Source organism: Delphinus delphis, chromosome 5 (genome assembly GCF_949987515.2).
Source record: "Delphinus delphis chromosome 5, mDelDel1.2, whole genome shotgun sequence".
NCBI classification, from domain to species: domain Eukaryota; kingdom Metazoa; phylum Chordata; class Mammalia; order Artiodactyla; family Delphinidae; genus Delphinus; species Delphinus delphis.
The window spans coordinates 66,621,932-66,637,937 of record NC_082687.1 but is presented as its reverse complement, the minus strand read 5'-3'; the positions used below and the strand labels follow the sequence as shown (position 1 = coordinate 66,637,937).

The following is a 16,006-nucleotide window of genomic DNA, read 5'->3' as shown; positions in this document are numbered from 1 at the left end:
CATTAAGCAGACACTGAATATTCTAAACTGATATCACTTAGGGAAAAAATTTGGAATTATAAATGCAGATAATCATAATTTATTAAAAATTCCAAAGTGCTGAGGGTACTGCATTCACTCTGTAAAATGAAATTCGTAACTTATATGAGTTTATAGTTTATCAGTAAGAATAATTATTAAAAACATATGGAAGATTACTAGCACAAATACTGCTCCTAATTATTTTTCAACTTTTAAATATTTTTCCACAATAAATACAATTTTATTGTTTTTTTCTGAATATATAAATGATATGTTTAAAAGAATTCAAACAATACATAAATATAAAAGGAGAGTAAAGTCACCTGAAATTCTACCACCCTGGTATTTTATTACCTGATGTTTCAATCAAGAGAGGCTAGGTAATATTGTGATAATAAATGACTCCAAAAATCTCAGAGGCTTACGACAACAAAGGTATATTTCCACTCGTGTTTTAGGTTTACTAAGAGTTGGCTGAGCTCTGCTCTGTCTCATCTTCACTCCAGGATTTAGGCTGAACATTACCAGTTGTTGAGACAGAGAGAGAGAGATGTCAACCACGTGTTACCTCTTAAAGCATGGCTTCAGCCTATACACCAAAGGCCTAAACAAGCAATAATGCCAGGCCTTGCCTGGGGGGCCTTGCTTGGGGGTGGCAGGAGAGTAACCAGAGGGAAAGGAGGGAAATTGAAGTATTGAGAAAACAAGTATATAATCTACCAAACCTAAATGTGTATTAAAGAACCAAATGTGAGATTATTTAAGGATCTCTCACCATGGCTTACATTATTCAATTACTTTTATTAATGATGTGAAATATACATAACATAAAATTAACCATTATGAAGCACACAAGTCAGTAGCATTTATTGCACTCACAATGTCGTACAACCATTAACCTCCATCTAGTTCCAAAACATTTTCAGTATTAAAGGAAACCTCATACTCATTTAGCAGTCTTTTCCTCTGTCACTTTCCACCCACTTCCGACAACCACTAATCTACTTCTTATCTCTATGGATTAATCTACTCTGGGTATTTCATATAAATGGAATCACATAATATGTGACCATTTGTGACTGGCTTCTTTCACTTAGAATCATATTTTTGAGGTTCATTCACACTGCAGCATGTATCAGTACTTCATTCTTTTTCATGGCTGAATAACATTCCATTTTATAGATATACCACTTTTGTTTATCCATTTATCCTTTGATGAACATTTGGTTTTTTATAACTTTTGGCTATTGGAAATAGTGCTGCTACGAATATTCATGTATAAGTTTTTCTTTGAATACCTGTTTTCAATTCTTCTGTGTATATACCTAGGAATGGAATTGCTGAGTCATACATTAACCCTAGGTTTAATTTTTGAGGGACTCCCAAACTTTTTTTCATAGCTGCCGCACCATTTAATATTCCTAACAGCAAGGTATGAGGGTTCTAATTTCTCCACATAATAAGTACATGAGAAAGTGCTCAGTATCATTAGTCCTAAGGGAAATGCAAATTCAAACCACAATGGGATACCATGTCATGCCCCCATGAATGACTAAAATTAAAATGATAGATGTATTAGTCTACCCAGGCTGTTACAACAAAATACCACAGATTGATGGCTTAAACAACAGAAATTTATTTTCTCACAGTTCTCGAGGCTAGAAATCTAAGATCAATGTGACACCAGGTCTGATTTCTCCTGAGCCCTTTCTCCTTGCCTTGCAGATGGCCACCTTTTTCACTACATCTTCATAATGCCTTTCTCTGTGTCTGGTGTCTCTATGTATGTCCTATTTTTATAAGAACACCAATCATATTTGATTAAGGGCAACCTTAAGGGGCTCATTTTAACTTATTACCTCTTTAAAGGCCTTATATCCAAATACAGTCACACTCTGAAGTACTAGGGTTTAGAAACTCAACACATAAATTTTAGGGAGACACACACAATTCATTCCAAAACAATGAACAATACAGTCTTGTCAAGAATGTGGATCAACCAGCACCCATACGTGTTGCTGGTGAGAGTGTAAAATAGTAAAAACACTTTAGAAAAACATCTGGTGGTTTCTTTTAAAACTAAACAAATACTAACCCCATAATGCAGCAATTCCACTGAAATGAAAGTATAACCCAGCAATTCCACTAACATGAAAGAGAAATGACAGCGTATCTCCCCCAGAACACTTCTTCAAGAATGTTCACAGTAACTGTATTCATAATAGTAGAAAACCAGAAACAGACGAGGTTTAAGACAGCTAAACAAACTGTGGTGTATTCATGCTATGGAATAGTACTACAAAGCATTAAAAAGAGATAAAAACAATGTGGTGAATCTCAAAATATTATGCTTAGCGAAAAAAGCCTGACACAAAAGAGTCCATACCATATGATTTCATTTGTACATTTCACAATTTTATAAATAATGCTTCAATTAAATAGTCCACTCAGGTGGGCCCAATGTAATAATAATAGTCCCTATAAGGACACAAGAGGAGGCAGAGGCAGAGGAAAAGGCAATGTGAAAATGGAAGTTCAGATTAGAATGATGTGGCTACCAGTCAGGGAATGCCAAGGCAGTCTCTAGAAGCTGGAAAAGGCAAGGAACAGAACCTACCCTGTAGTCTTCAGAATAAACCAGCCTTGCCAACACCTTGATTTTAGGGTTATAAGACCGATTCTAGACTTCTGAACTCCAGAACTCCAAGAGAATAAACTTGTGTTATTTTAAGCCACTAAATTTGTGGAAATTTGCTACAGCAGCAATAGGAAATTAATACACCTATCACTGGCATCTCAGAAGAAGAAAGTAGGTGGAGCTGAAAAAGTACAAGAAGAGATAATGGCTGAAAACTTCCCAAATTTGCAAAAGACATAAACCTACAGATACAATAAGCTAAGTGAACAACAAACAGGATAAACTCGAAGAAACTGACACCAAGACACATCATAACTAAACTTCGCGAAACTAAAGACAAAGGAAAAATCATGGAAGTATTAAGAGAATTGATACCTTAACTATAGAGGAAAAACAATTCAAATGACAGTGGATTCTCATTAGAAACCATGGAGGCCAGAAGGAAGTGGCACAACATTTTTCAAGTGTTGAAAGAAAAAAACTGTTAATCCAGAATAATATATGCAGTGAAAATATCATTCAAAGATGAGGGGAGGGACTTCCTTGGTGGTCCAGTGGTAGAGAATCTGCCTTACAATGCAGAGGCTGTGGGTTCGATCCCTGGCCAGGGAACTAAGATCCCACATGCCACAGGGCAACTAAGCCTATGCGCCTCAGCTAGAGAGCCCGCATACTGAAAAATACAGAGCTCACGCACCCTGGAGGCTGCCCGCCACAACTAGAGAGAGAAAACCCGCATACCGCAACTAGAGAGACGCCCGCACGCTGCACTGAAGAGCCTGCATGCCGCATCCCGCATGCCAGAACGAAGATCACACGTGCCATAACTAAGACCCGATGCAACCAAAAATAAACAAATTAATAATAATTTCTTTAAAAAAAAAGATGAGGGGAAATAAAAATATTCTCAGATTAATGAAAACTAAGAGATTCTGTCATCAGCAAACTTATTCTAAAAGAATGGCTAAAGGAAATTCTCTAAAAAGGAAAGAAAAAAGAGGAAATCTTGAAACATAATGAAGAAAGAAAACAGTAAGCAAAAATATAGATAAATACAATAAGCATTCCTTCTTCTGAGTTTTCTAAACTAACAGAAGCAAAAATTTTAACACTGATGCAGTTCTAAATGTATGTAGAGGAAATATTAAGATGATTATAAGTGTAGGACGGTAAAGGAAAATAATGCATGGTAAGCTTTCTACATTTCACTTAAACAGGTAAAATAACAACACCAATAGACTGTGATAAGTTATGTATATAAAAAATGTAACGACTGGTGCAACCACTGAAAAAACTATACAAAGAGATACACTACAGATAAATCAAATGGAATTCTTAGAGAAGTTCAAGTAACTGACAGGAGGGTTAGATTAAAGAAACAGAAATGAAAGACAGAGATAACAAACAGAAAGCAAAAATTAAAATGGCATACTCAAGTCCTAACATTTCAATAATTCCATTAAATTTAAATGATCTATATACACCAATTAAAGACAGAAAGCACACGACAAATTCAAGTTTTGCTTTTTTGGGACTCTCTGGAATTTTTTTTCCAATATTTTCAATCCATGGTTGGTTGAATCCACAGATGTGGAACTCACAGATACAGAGGACTGAGTGTATATAAATTTGACAACTTAGATGAAATACACCAGTTCCTCAAAGTATATCGCCACAATTCATCCAATACGAAATAGATAATTTGAATAGTCTTATAACTATTGAGCAAGCTAAATTTGGAATTTAAAAACTCCAAAATAGAAGTCTCCAGTCCCAGATGGTTTCACTAGGGAATACCAAAGATGTAAGAATTAATACTATTTCTACACAATCTCTTCCAGCAAATAAAAGAGAAAGGAATACTTTTCAATTCATTTCATGAAGCTAGTATTACCCTATTTTAAAAAAAGACAGTACAAAAAATAAAATTACAAATATCTCTCATAAATATGAATGCAAAAATCTTTAAGACTTTGACAAAATTCAACACCCATTCATGATTAAAAAAAAAAACCGGGACATCCCTGGTGGCGCAGAGGATAAGACTCCATGCTCCCAATGCAGGGGGCCTGGGTTCGATCCCTGGTCGGGGAACTAGATCCCACATGCGTGCCACAACTAAGGAGCTGGCGAGCCACAACTAAGGAGCCCTCCTGCTGCAACTAAGACTCAGCACAACCAAATAAATTAAAAAAAAAAAAAAACTCTCAGTGAAATAGAAGTAGATGCACACCTCCTTAATGGATAAAGAACATCTTTTAAAACACCTACAGCTAGCATTATATTTAAAGACGAAAGACTGATGCCTTTCTCCTAAGACTGGGAATAAGGTTAGGATATCTGTTCTCACCATTCTTATTCAACATAATGCTGGAAGTTCTAGCCAGGTCAATAAGGCTAAAAGGAAAAAGCTTGCAGGCCATAAAGGAATAGATAAAACTGACCTTATTTGCACATAACATGATTATCTACACAGAAAATTCCAGGGAAGCTAACAGATGAACTCCTAGAACTAATAAGTGAATTCAGCAAGGTTGTAGGATATAACATAAACATTAAAAAATCAACTACATTTTTATACACCATCAATGAACACGTTGACACTAATAAAATTACAATATCATTTATAATCACTCAAAAAATGAAAGATTTAATGTATACATCTAACAAAAACACGTATACAGGGACTTCCCTGGTGGCGCAGTGGTTAAGAATCCACCTGCCAGTGCAGGGGACACGGGTTCAAGCCCTGGTCCGGGAAGATCCCACATGGTGCGGAGCAACTAAGCCCATGCACCACAACTACTGAGCCTGCGCTCTAGAGCCTGCGAGCCACAACTACTGAGCCACGTGCCACAACTACTGAAGCCCGCACACCTAGAGCCCATGCTCCGCAACAAGAGAAGCCACCGCAATGAGAAGCCTGAGCACCGCAACGAAGAGTAGCCCCCGCTTGTCGCAACTAGAGAAAGCCTGCATGCAGCAACAAAGACCCAATGCAGCCAAAAATAAATAAATAAATTTATTTTTTAAAAAAACATGTATACTCTATAAGACTTGTATACTGAGAAGTACAACACACTGATGAAAAATGTCAAAGATAACCTAAATAGAGAGAAATACCAAATTTCTCTCATAAGTTTAAAAGTCAACAGATGTCAACTCTCCCCAAATTGCTATATAAATTCATATAATTTCTATCAAAATTCCATCAATATTTTTATATATACAGATTATTCTAAATTTTATATAGAATGGCAAAGGAACTAAGATAGCAAAAACATTTTTGAAAAGAAGTTAAAGTGGAGAAATCAGTCTACCTGACTTTGAGACTTATTGTATAGCTATAGTAATCAAGACTGTGTGGTACTGCTAGAGAGACAGACATGCAGATAAATGGAATAGGATAGAAAACCCAGACATACGTCCAAACAAATATGCTCAACTGATTTTTGTCAAAGGTGCTAAAGTGATTCAATGAAGTGAAAATAAGGGTTAGGCAGGGTTCTTAAACTTGACACCAAAAGCACAATCCATAAAAGGAAAAACTGATACACTGAACTTCATCAAAATTAAGAACTTCTGCTCTGTGAAAAGACCCTGTTAAGAGGATGAAATGACAAGCTACAGACTAAGAGAAAGTATTTGCAAATCACTTATCTGACAAAGGCTTATGTAACCTCAATATTAAAAAAAAATTCCATTAGAAAGTGGGCAAAAGATGTGGAGACATTTTATCTAAGAGGATATGCAGATAGAAAATAAGTACAGGAAAAGATGTTCAACATCATGAGCCATTAGCAGAAAGCAAATTAATACCCCAATGAGTTATTTTTGAACACTTAGTCCTTTCCCGAGGCTGGAGTGTTTTAGCCCCAGATATCCACAAGGCTTACAATTTACTTGACTGAGGTCTTTGCTTGAAAGACATCTCCTCTGAAAGGCCTTTTCTACCTCCTCCATGCCCCTCCTCACCACCCCCCGTACCCAGTTACTCTTGATTCCCTTGCTTTATTTGCTTCATAGCATTTATCCTCACCTGACATTGTATAGTCACTTGTTTACCTGTTTGTTGTCTGTCTCCCCCATTAGAGTAAGTTCCATGAGGGCAGAGATCTTGTCTTCATCAAGTGTCTGGCACAGAGTAGTCAATTAACAAATATTTTGGATAAATAAACTACAACACGGACTTCCCTGCCGGTCCAGTGCTTAAAACTTCACCTTCCAATGTAGGAGGTGTTTGTTCGATCCCTGGTTGGGGAGCTAAGATCCAACATGCCTCACGGCTAAAACACCAAAACATAAAATAGAAGCAATATTGTAACAAAATTCAATAAAGACTTTTAAAAAAATCTCAACTTGCTTTGCAAGAAAACAAATTTTATTAAGAAAATAAAAACCAAAAAACTACAATACAGGACTTCCCTGTGGCGCAGTGGTTAAGAATCCACCTGCCAATGCAGGGGACACGGGTTCAAGCCCTGGTCCGGGAAGATCCCACATGCTGTGGAGCAACTAAGCCCGTGCACCACAACTACTGAGCCTGCGCTCTAGAGCCTGTAAGCCACAACTACTGTGCCCACGCGCTGCAACTACTGAATGCTGCGCGCCTAGAGCCTGTGCCCCGCAACAAGAGAAGCCACGACAATGAGAAGCCCGCGCACCACAACGAAGAGTAGCCCCCGCTCGCCGCAACTAGAGAAAGCCCACGCGCGGCAACAAAGACCCAATGCAGCCAAAAAAAAAAAAAAAAAAAAAAAAAAAAAAACTACAACACACATTTACATGCTCAGAGGATTTGCTTTCATAGTTCCACCCATGATGTTTTATTCAAATAAACTTCCTGGATTTCAGACCTCATCTGCCTGCAGCCCCCAAGATGCCTTCTTTCAATGCTAAAACCGTTGCCTTGTTCTTAGTTCTTACTTTATCCTCCTCCCAGCTTTGTTAGAAGGATGCCTACCCCCACCTTGTTGATTCCAGCCCCCCATCCCTATCACCAGTGTGACACTGTTAATACAACGCAGAGTGAAAAAAGAAAGGAAAAGGGCCCTCAGACAAGAATACCAGCAGGTGTTAGAGGAGAGAAGCTATAGCCAGAGGGACAATCCTGGCACACTGTTGAATACACCCTGGTCTATACTATAACATAAGACTTAGAAGCACCCCAATAAAGGCTGTGGTTGGCTAACTCACCGGGAGTTAGATTTTTAAACTGGTGGATTTTTGCTTGGCAGTGAACATCAACCTAATTAAGAACTTGTCATTCAAATGTAATGAGTCTTTCCATTCCTCCTTATCCATTTTAGCTACTAACTTCAGAGTGTTCTTGGCCTTATTTAAAGGAGTCATAGTTTCTTTAGATTATGGATCCCAAAGCCACAATGACCCAGAGTTCAGTCTTCTCACAACATGGAGACCACAAATCATTTAAAATTTTTCAATATGAACAAGATTCTGGGGATTACCTGCACATTCCTTAACTAACAAATACCATGTATGTGAGCAATTGTAGAACAAGAATCTCTACCTTCAAACCTTCTTTTCTTAACATGCATTTTTAAAAAATTCTGAAAAGTACTCTTAAACAATTCTTTATCAAGAAATATAACTTAAATGTCTCTGGCATACTAAATTATTTAACTATTTCTTAGTAGACACTCTTATCCCTTCATTTACAGAAAAGAATCCTGCTTTATTTCACCCCACCATCCACAAATTACTCATCAATTCTGTTTTCTAAACCTGTAACTGAGACTAGATGATTTTTAGAATTCCTTGAAAAAAGTTAAATATAGCAAGCTGTATGCTGAGAAGAGGTAAGCCTTTCTCCTACTCATTTTGCAATGTTTACTTAAAAAGGAAAAACATAAAATAAAATAAAATGTCATTTTTGTAGGGAGGTCCAAGTGGGGAAGAGAAGATGCCCACAGTCTGTACCAACAGTAAGGTCGTTCATAACACTGCTATGTGATGACACACCCTCTTGTGTGCTGGCTTTTCACCTCAAAGTCAACACTAAATATACAGTTACTTAATGTTTCCATCTGAGTTCAGTAATTCTACCTGCACGTAAATTCAAAATCAAAGTAGTATCTCTGATTCCTCTCTAATAAAAATTACCTTTCTTCCCTCTGAAAAATGTTAGTGTCTTTAACAGTAATATTTAATTGGTATTAGGAAACCAAGGAAAGAAGAAAAAACATTACCACTATTTAGGGGTAATTTAATGATTTTTTTAAATGAATTTATTTATTTTTATTTATTTATTTTTGGCTGCATTGGATCTTCATTGCTGCACGCAGGCTTTCTCTAGTTGCAGTGAACAGGGGCTACTCTTTGTTGCTGTGCGCGGGCTTCTCATTGCAGTGGCTTCTCTTGTTGTGGAGCACGGGCTCCAGTAGTTGTGGCTCGCAGGCTTTAGAGCACAGGCTCAGTAGTTGTGGCACATGGGCTTAGTTGCTCCGCAACATGTGGGATCTTCCCGGACAAGGGCTCAAACCCGTGTTGCCTGCATTGGCAGGCAGATTCTTAACTACTGCGCCACCAGGGAAGCCCCCAGGAATTTAATGATTTTTGACTTTGAGTTAGTGATTTAATATACACCATTATCAGGTCACTTAACAATGTGAAAGTTAACAAAAAACTGGCTCATCAGTGTTTAGGGTAAAACCACTGCTGCATTTGTCTCTTACTCCAAGATCTATTCTTTTTATTCCATTGCTCTATAGTCTAAGAAAAAAACATTCCCACTTCCAACATAAAAGTTAACAAGAAAACTGGACTTAAAATATTGCTTTTTTAGGGACTTCCCTGAGGCATCAGGGTAAGGGTGCTTCAGGAATTGAAAAAGTAATAGGCTAGGAGACTGGAGCTGGGGCAGAGAATAGAAACCCAGTTCAACAGAAGGAAAACATAAGAACAGAAAAGATTCTGCCTCCTCTTGGACAAAATATTCCACATAATCCAGGGACCAATGGACAGGAACTGGAAAGCCATGTTATAATGTACTTAAGTTATCAATTTTTCATCTGCATTGGCAGTAACTTTAATTGCTATAATTATAAACAACCTTTTATAAAAATTATTTTAGCAATAAATTTTGATTGTCAAGATTTAAATCCTAGTCAGAGACTTGCTTTTTAAAGATTATTCCATTGCAGACAAGCACCCATCTGTTTTGCATTTCAGTACTAACGTTTTTAGCCTCACACTCATTTCACTAAGAACTTTCTGGGGGTGGTGATAGTAGTGATTATTATTATTTTGACAAAAGTACAGTATACACTAGGACAGCTGTAATTTATTTCAATATCTCTTTGCAAATAAATTAATCAGCACAATTCCCTCAATCTTCAAAGCAACTGTAAAGAAAGTACCATTTTTTTCTCCCATCTATTGCTGCATGCTTTTATTTGGTTACAATTTTCTCACTACCTATCTCTTTATCATCGGCAACCTGACTTCTGGTCTCACTATTTCACCAAACTTGCTCTCCTTAAAGCTTTCTTCAGATCCTTCTAGAACTCATCACTTCCTCTGACATTTATGACCACACTCTCATACTTGAATGGCACTGAAAGCTCATACTCCATGGCAACATTCGCTCATAGTCTAATGAGAGAAAAAGGCACCCACTAAAAACAAAGACCAGGAGTGGAAAATACATATGAATGAACTTAGTTTCAAGTGCTCAGAAGCAGAGCTGAGTCACAGCAGGTACTCAGTTGAGAAGAATTTTTATTTTAAACTGAAAAGCCTTAGAAGTTATTTAAGCCAATGCCCTCATTTTATAGCTGAAGTACGGAAAGTTTGTCGGTTAGGATGACTTTGGTTGCAAGTAGTAGACAAGAGCAAGTCAATTTGACTTAATAAGGAAACATACTCTCCTACATAGTACGAGGTCCAGACACCTCACTGTAACCCACTGCTGCTCTTACCCATAGCACTCTTGGCCACACCACCTTCAGTGTGTTACCTTCAACTTCTGGTTGCGAGCAACAAGGCCTGTCGCAGTTTCAGGATATACATCAGAGGAGCTGGGGGAGAAGTGTAAGAGGAAAGGGAAAGTGTGTCTCTTCCTTGAATCTCTTCTCAAAAGCAAAGAAACTTGACCAAGAAACCCTAAGAAGACTTTTCTTTTGCCTCCCCATTTCTAAAGCAACCACTGGCAAGGAAAATGGGATTCCAAGACTGGTTTGGTTTAAGCCTTGGACTAAGCTTGGGGTAGAAAGAATGCTGAGGCGTCAAGGTTAAATAAATTGGCCATAATCAAAATATTACTTGTAGGACTTCCCTGGTGGCACAGTGGTTAAGAATTCGCCTGTCAGTGCAGGAGACACGGGTTCGAGCCCTGGTCCGGGAAGATCCCACATGCCATGGAGCAACTAAGCCCATGTGCCACAACTACTGAGCCTGTGCTCTAGAGCCCACAAGCTACAACTACTGAGCCCGTGTGCCACAACTACTGAAGCCCGTGCACCTAGAGCCCATGCTCCGCAACAAGAGAAGCCACCACAATGAGAAGCCCGCACACCGCAAGGAAGAGTAGCCCCCGCTCACCACAACTAGAGAAAGCCCGCGCGCAGCAACTAAGACCCAACACAGGGCTTCCCTGGTGGCGCAGTGGTTGAGAGTCTGCCTGCCGATGCAGGGGACATGGGTTCATGCCCCGGTCTGGGATGATCCCACATGCCGCAGAGCGGCTGGGCCCGTGAGCCATGGCCGCTGAGCCTGCACGTCCAGAGCCTGTGCTCCGCAATGCGGGAGGCCACAACAGTGAGAGGTCCGCGTACCGCAAAAAAAAAAAAAAAAAAAAAAAAAAAGATGGATTCAACTCTTCTCTCTTTTGCCACCTTCTCTGGGGCTCACATGTTCCTTTTGTAACTGTCTTAGGCGTCTGTGGAGGTGGCATAGGGTAACAGTAAGCACTGACAGCACTGACTTTACAGCCAAACTGCCGGGGTTCAAATATAGGCCCCCATCACTTGTGTGTGTCATGTTACTTAACCTCATTCCTCATCTATAAAAGGGGAGGATAGTAGAACTCACCTCATAGAGATGTTGTGAGCATTAAATAAGTTACTATACATAAAGTGCTCAGAACCATGCCTGTTACACAGTAAGTCCTCTTTAAGTGTGTGCTGTTATTATTAAGGGGCATCTACTGTTTCTGCCTTCCCAGTATCCTTTTCCCTTTCTTCTGATAAATGTTTCAGTTTCCCTTTGGAGAACCACCTCTCTGCCATGCCATCCGATCCTGACACAACTCTCAGTCAGTATGAACTGCTCCCGACCCCCATTGGGCAAAGGGTGACCACAAGGCCCAAGGTAGGCCAATCTTGCCTTTTCCCCTGGAATCTGACTCGTAAGCAGAATGACTCAAGACAGAAAGCAGTTAAAGTTCAGTCTCTCTGGTGTCAGTGCCTTGAAGAGCTTTTCCTGAGTTCTTGCCCCCTAGGCCCCTGGAACTGTATAGTCCTTTACAAAATTTGATTAACAGTTCTTCCTTTGATTCTATTAGCTTTCCAATCCCCTTTAATAAATCCCCTTTTTGCTGAAATTAGCCAAAACTGATTTCTGTTGTTTGTGTAACCATTATGTTGAACAAATAGGCCTCCCCAAATTAAATCATGAAGTAACCTTATTTTTCTCTCTCATGTCTCTTTATAGCTATTCATGAGCCTAGCTTCTCTGGCCCCTGCATACACAGCGTATAAGTTAAGACAGTGGCTCAGAAATCAAACATTCTGGGCTCAAATTCTAACTCCAAGCCCTGCTAGCTATGTTACTTAATGTCTTTCTGCCTCAGCTTCCTTATCTGTAAAATGGAATAAAGACACCTATCTCATTGGGTTATTTTAAAACTTAAATGACTTCCCAAATGTAAAATGCCTGGAAGTGTGCTTGGCACACAGTAAGTCCCGAAAAATGTTATAGAGCTGATGACAGTGGTGTCCAGTGAGACGTCCTTTTTCCTCACAACCTATCACATTAGGCCCTGACCATTCTTGTTTCCACACCTATGCTCATGCTAGCCCTCTTTCCTTTTCTAAATCCTTCAAGACATAATTGAATCAAGCACCACCATTTCCACAAAGCCCACACTGATCTACAAAGACCACATTAACCTGTTACTTCACTTACAGGAATTATAATCTGTAGTAGACACAGGAGTCTTGATTTCATATCATTCTACCGGTTTTTAATTGTACCTTATCTAAATCACGACTAGAATAAGAAAAGTGTTCCTTGAAGGCAAGAATGACATTTTATATTATTCTATGTCCTTCATATTACTTACTCCAGAGTAAGGCTCATAGTAAGTCCTTAATAATTAACTTCTGAATGGCCCTCTGAGCAGCTAAAAATATTTCCAACCATAATTACTTCTGGGTTTGCATAGCTTCAAGCCCTTAGGCCTATGTTTTAGTACATATGTTGCCAAAGTGAGCACAGGGCCTTTGCTTTTATTAAAGTGTGCATAAGCATACAAAAACGACAGGGTACAGAACTTTTTTCTTCCCACACTGGCCCATACACACTGGGCATCCAGTAAATGTCATTAACTAACTACAAAAAAGTTGAAAACTTCAGGAGCTGGAAATTCATTCCAAATATGATAGGAAATTCCAAATGTATCTGTTACTGTTAAGATTGGAAACTATAAGGCTGAAAGGCCCTGTTTTGTTTAAAACTTGGAGATAAGGGAAACGGATACTCACACATTTTTTCTCTTCTAATATTTTTTTTTTCTCAAGAACTGTTGATGAAGGACAAAGTAGAAAAGGTAACTATTGTATCTTTTTATTGTCATGTTTCTGAAGAAATATTCTTTTATTTTTGGAACTCTGCATAACCTAAAGTACCCCATCTTCTTTCTCTGGTTTCTCTAACCATGTGAAAAAGTATAAGTAGAAATAAAAACATTTCACACTGATGCCCAAAAGTACATCATTTACATATAAAAAGATGGCACTGTTTCAGAGCTATGTGGGCAGTATTTTAGTCATGTTGAAAGGTCAACTGGGAAAGAGAAATTGAGTAAGCCTAGCCTCAACTCCATGTGAAGCTGTCTGTGGGTGCGTAAATTGACTCACTTAGCTGACCCTGGGAACAAGTGTATATTACATCCAAATGACACCTCTATAAAATTCCATACTTTTTGGCTTTCGTTGTTTAATGAATATGGTTATTTCAAAGTTAAGAAAAAACTCTTTTTTCTAAATGCTATCCACTATGAATTTTTCAACCAGACTGATTCTTCATCGTTTCCTTTCTACAGGAACAATCTACAAGAGAAAGAAAAGGGAAGAGAAAGAAAAGGATGAGAGAAAAAACTACACATCTTACTTGGATTGTGCGAGACAGCCGGGTGCAACCATATTCTGATTCTCCTCCTCGGCCTGGAGTGCAGTGAGCTCCACCATGTTAACCATCACATCATTGGTGTGGCCCGGAAGCTGGGGAAGCACTGAAAGGATCTTCTCCACCAAGTTGTCTCCATGATGTCCAACCGCCCCTGTTTAAGCAGACAAGAAAATATGAACTCACAAAATGGGAGGAAAAAAGCAGCTAAATTAATGTTCTATAATACTCCTTCTATCAAAAACAGTATCCATTTTTAGCTTCTGTTACACAAATCAATAACATAAACCTAACATTCTGCCCTTAGTAACACTAATCAATCTCACAATTACCTACAAAATGTATGTCTTGTGTGTTGGACTTAATGGTCCCTGAGAGCAGGCACTGTGTCTGCTCTGGTTACTGCTATAATTCCCAGCACCTAGCATAGTGCCTACACATAGTAGGCATCAATAGGTATTTAGTGGATAAATAAATAATAAACATTTGGAAGGTCAGGTAAATGGCGTGATAGGACAACACTATCCTGAAATTTTAGAGCCCAAAGGATTTTCTTTATTTTACTGATGAAGACCTTAAGACCCAGAAAGGCTTAGAGACCTGACCAAGAATAGCAGATCTCCCCTTTGCTAGAAGTTTATCTTCATCATGGCAACCATTTATCTAGTTCACCCTCTACCCACCATGTCTAGCAGGCAACTTGGCAGCTAGCAGGCTCACTAATTATTTGTTAGATGAAGGAAAGAACAAATGAATGAATAGTAACAGTTTGCAGTGATAAAAGCATTTATACAGTGCTTTCTGTGTACCAGGCACTGCTCTAGGTGCTTTACATATATTAATTCTTTTAATAACAAATGAATTAATAAGCTCAAATTAAAATTCAAGACCAATGACACAGTTTAATGCTTTTTCCATGAGACCAAGTTATCTTTCCAAAAGCCATCAATGCTTGGAAGACATGATTCCAACAATGGGTGGGACTGGCCAAATCAACTTGTTTTGATCCCACCCACTTCAAATCAATTACTATTTTACTTCCTAATGTCTATCTCTATTGTTTTTGCCATGTCATATTAATTGCACAGAAGAACTAGGTAGAAAAGACTAAACCAGAAATCCAAGGAATCACTGTCAGCACCATCGTCTTCCTCATCACAATAGCTAATATTTATTGAGAGCTTATGATGTACCAGGTATTAACTTCCATACTGTACATTTATTATCCACTTAATTCTTGGAACAACTCTAATAGGTAGGTATTATTATGCTCATTGACAGAGTAGAAGATTCAGTTTAAGTAACTTGCTCACAATTATATATGTTGTAAATTACAGAGCAAGAATTCAAACTCAGGAGGCAGAACTCCAAAAACCACGCCATTAAAAAAAAAAAATCAGGCCCATAAAAATGACTTAAGACAGAACCAGCATGAGTGCTTCTAATGTGGCTTCTGATGCTAAAGAAAAGAGTTCTAATTCTACCAGTAAAATATTCACTTATTAGGCCTGGAAGGAACCATGTCTTATTTATGTTGTCTATAGTTTATGGTTGTCTCCCCAGCACTCACACTACAAGCTACTCATTAAATACTTGCTGAATGAATGCCTAGTGACTATAAGTGGCCCTGAGATCCACAGGGCAGTCAGAAGTCTCTAAGTGAATAATATCTTTAAGCCTGGAAAGAATGGAGATATGACGATTACCCCATAGCATCATTTCTCTCTCCACTAGTAACCTCCTCACTTATTTGAAAACTTCCACTCATCACTACAATAACTCTTCTTTGAACCTGGTGCCCAAATTCTGAGCCCTGCCCCCAAGCTATTCTTATTTTTATTTGCCATTCACAGACACATGGTACAGACAAGTAGTCTATATGTTCTGCCTTTCTTTCCTAACTTCTTTAGCCCCTACAATCTAGCTGCTACTCACTCTTCCTCCCTATGCTAAATGCAGGGGTCTTTGGCAAGTCTCAGT

General features: G+C 38.5%; 1 protein-coding gene across 1 annotated transcript in view; it reads right to left on the bottom strand.

Moving 5' to 3' along the window:
• The window catches only part of SCFD2 (sec1 family domain containing 2), a 398,024-nt gene that overhangs the window by 368,322 nt on the left and 13,696 nt on the right, over positions 1 to 16,006 (bottom strand). Inside the window, exon 2 of the mRNA XM_060012557.1 lies at positions 14,012 to 14,180. Within this exon, the coding sequence (XP_059868540.1) occupies positions 14,012 to 14,180 (169 nt within the window). The remainder of the gene's footprint in view (positions 1 to 14,011; positions 14,181 to 16,006) is intronic.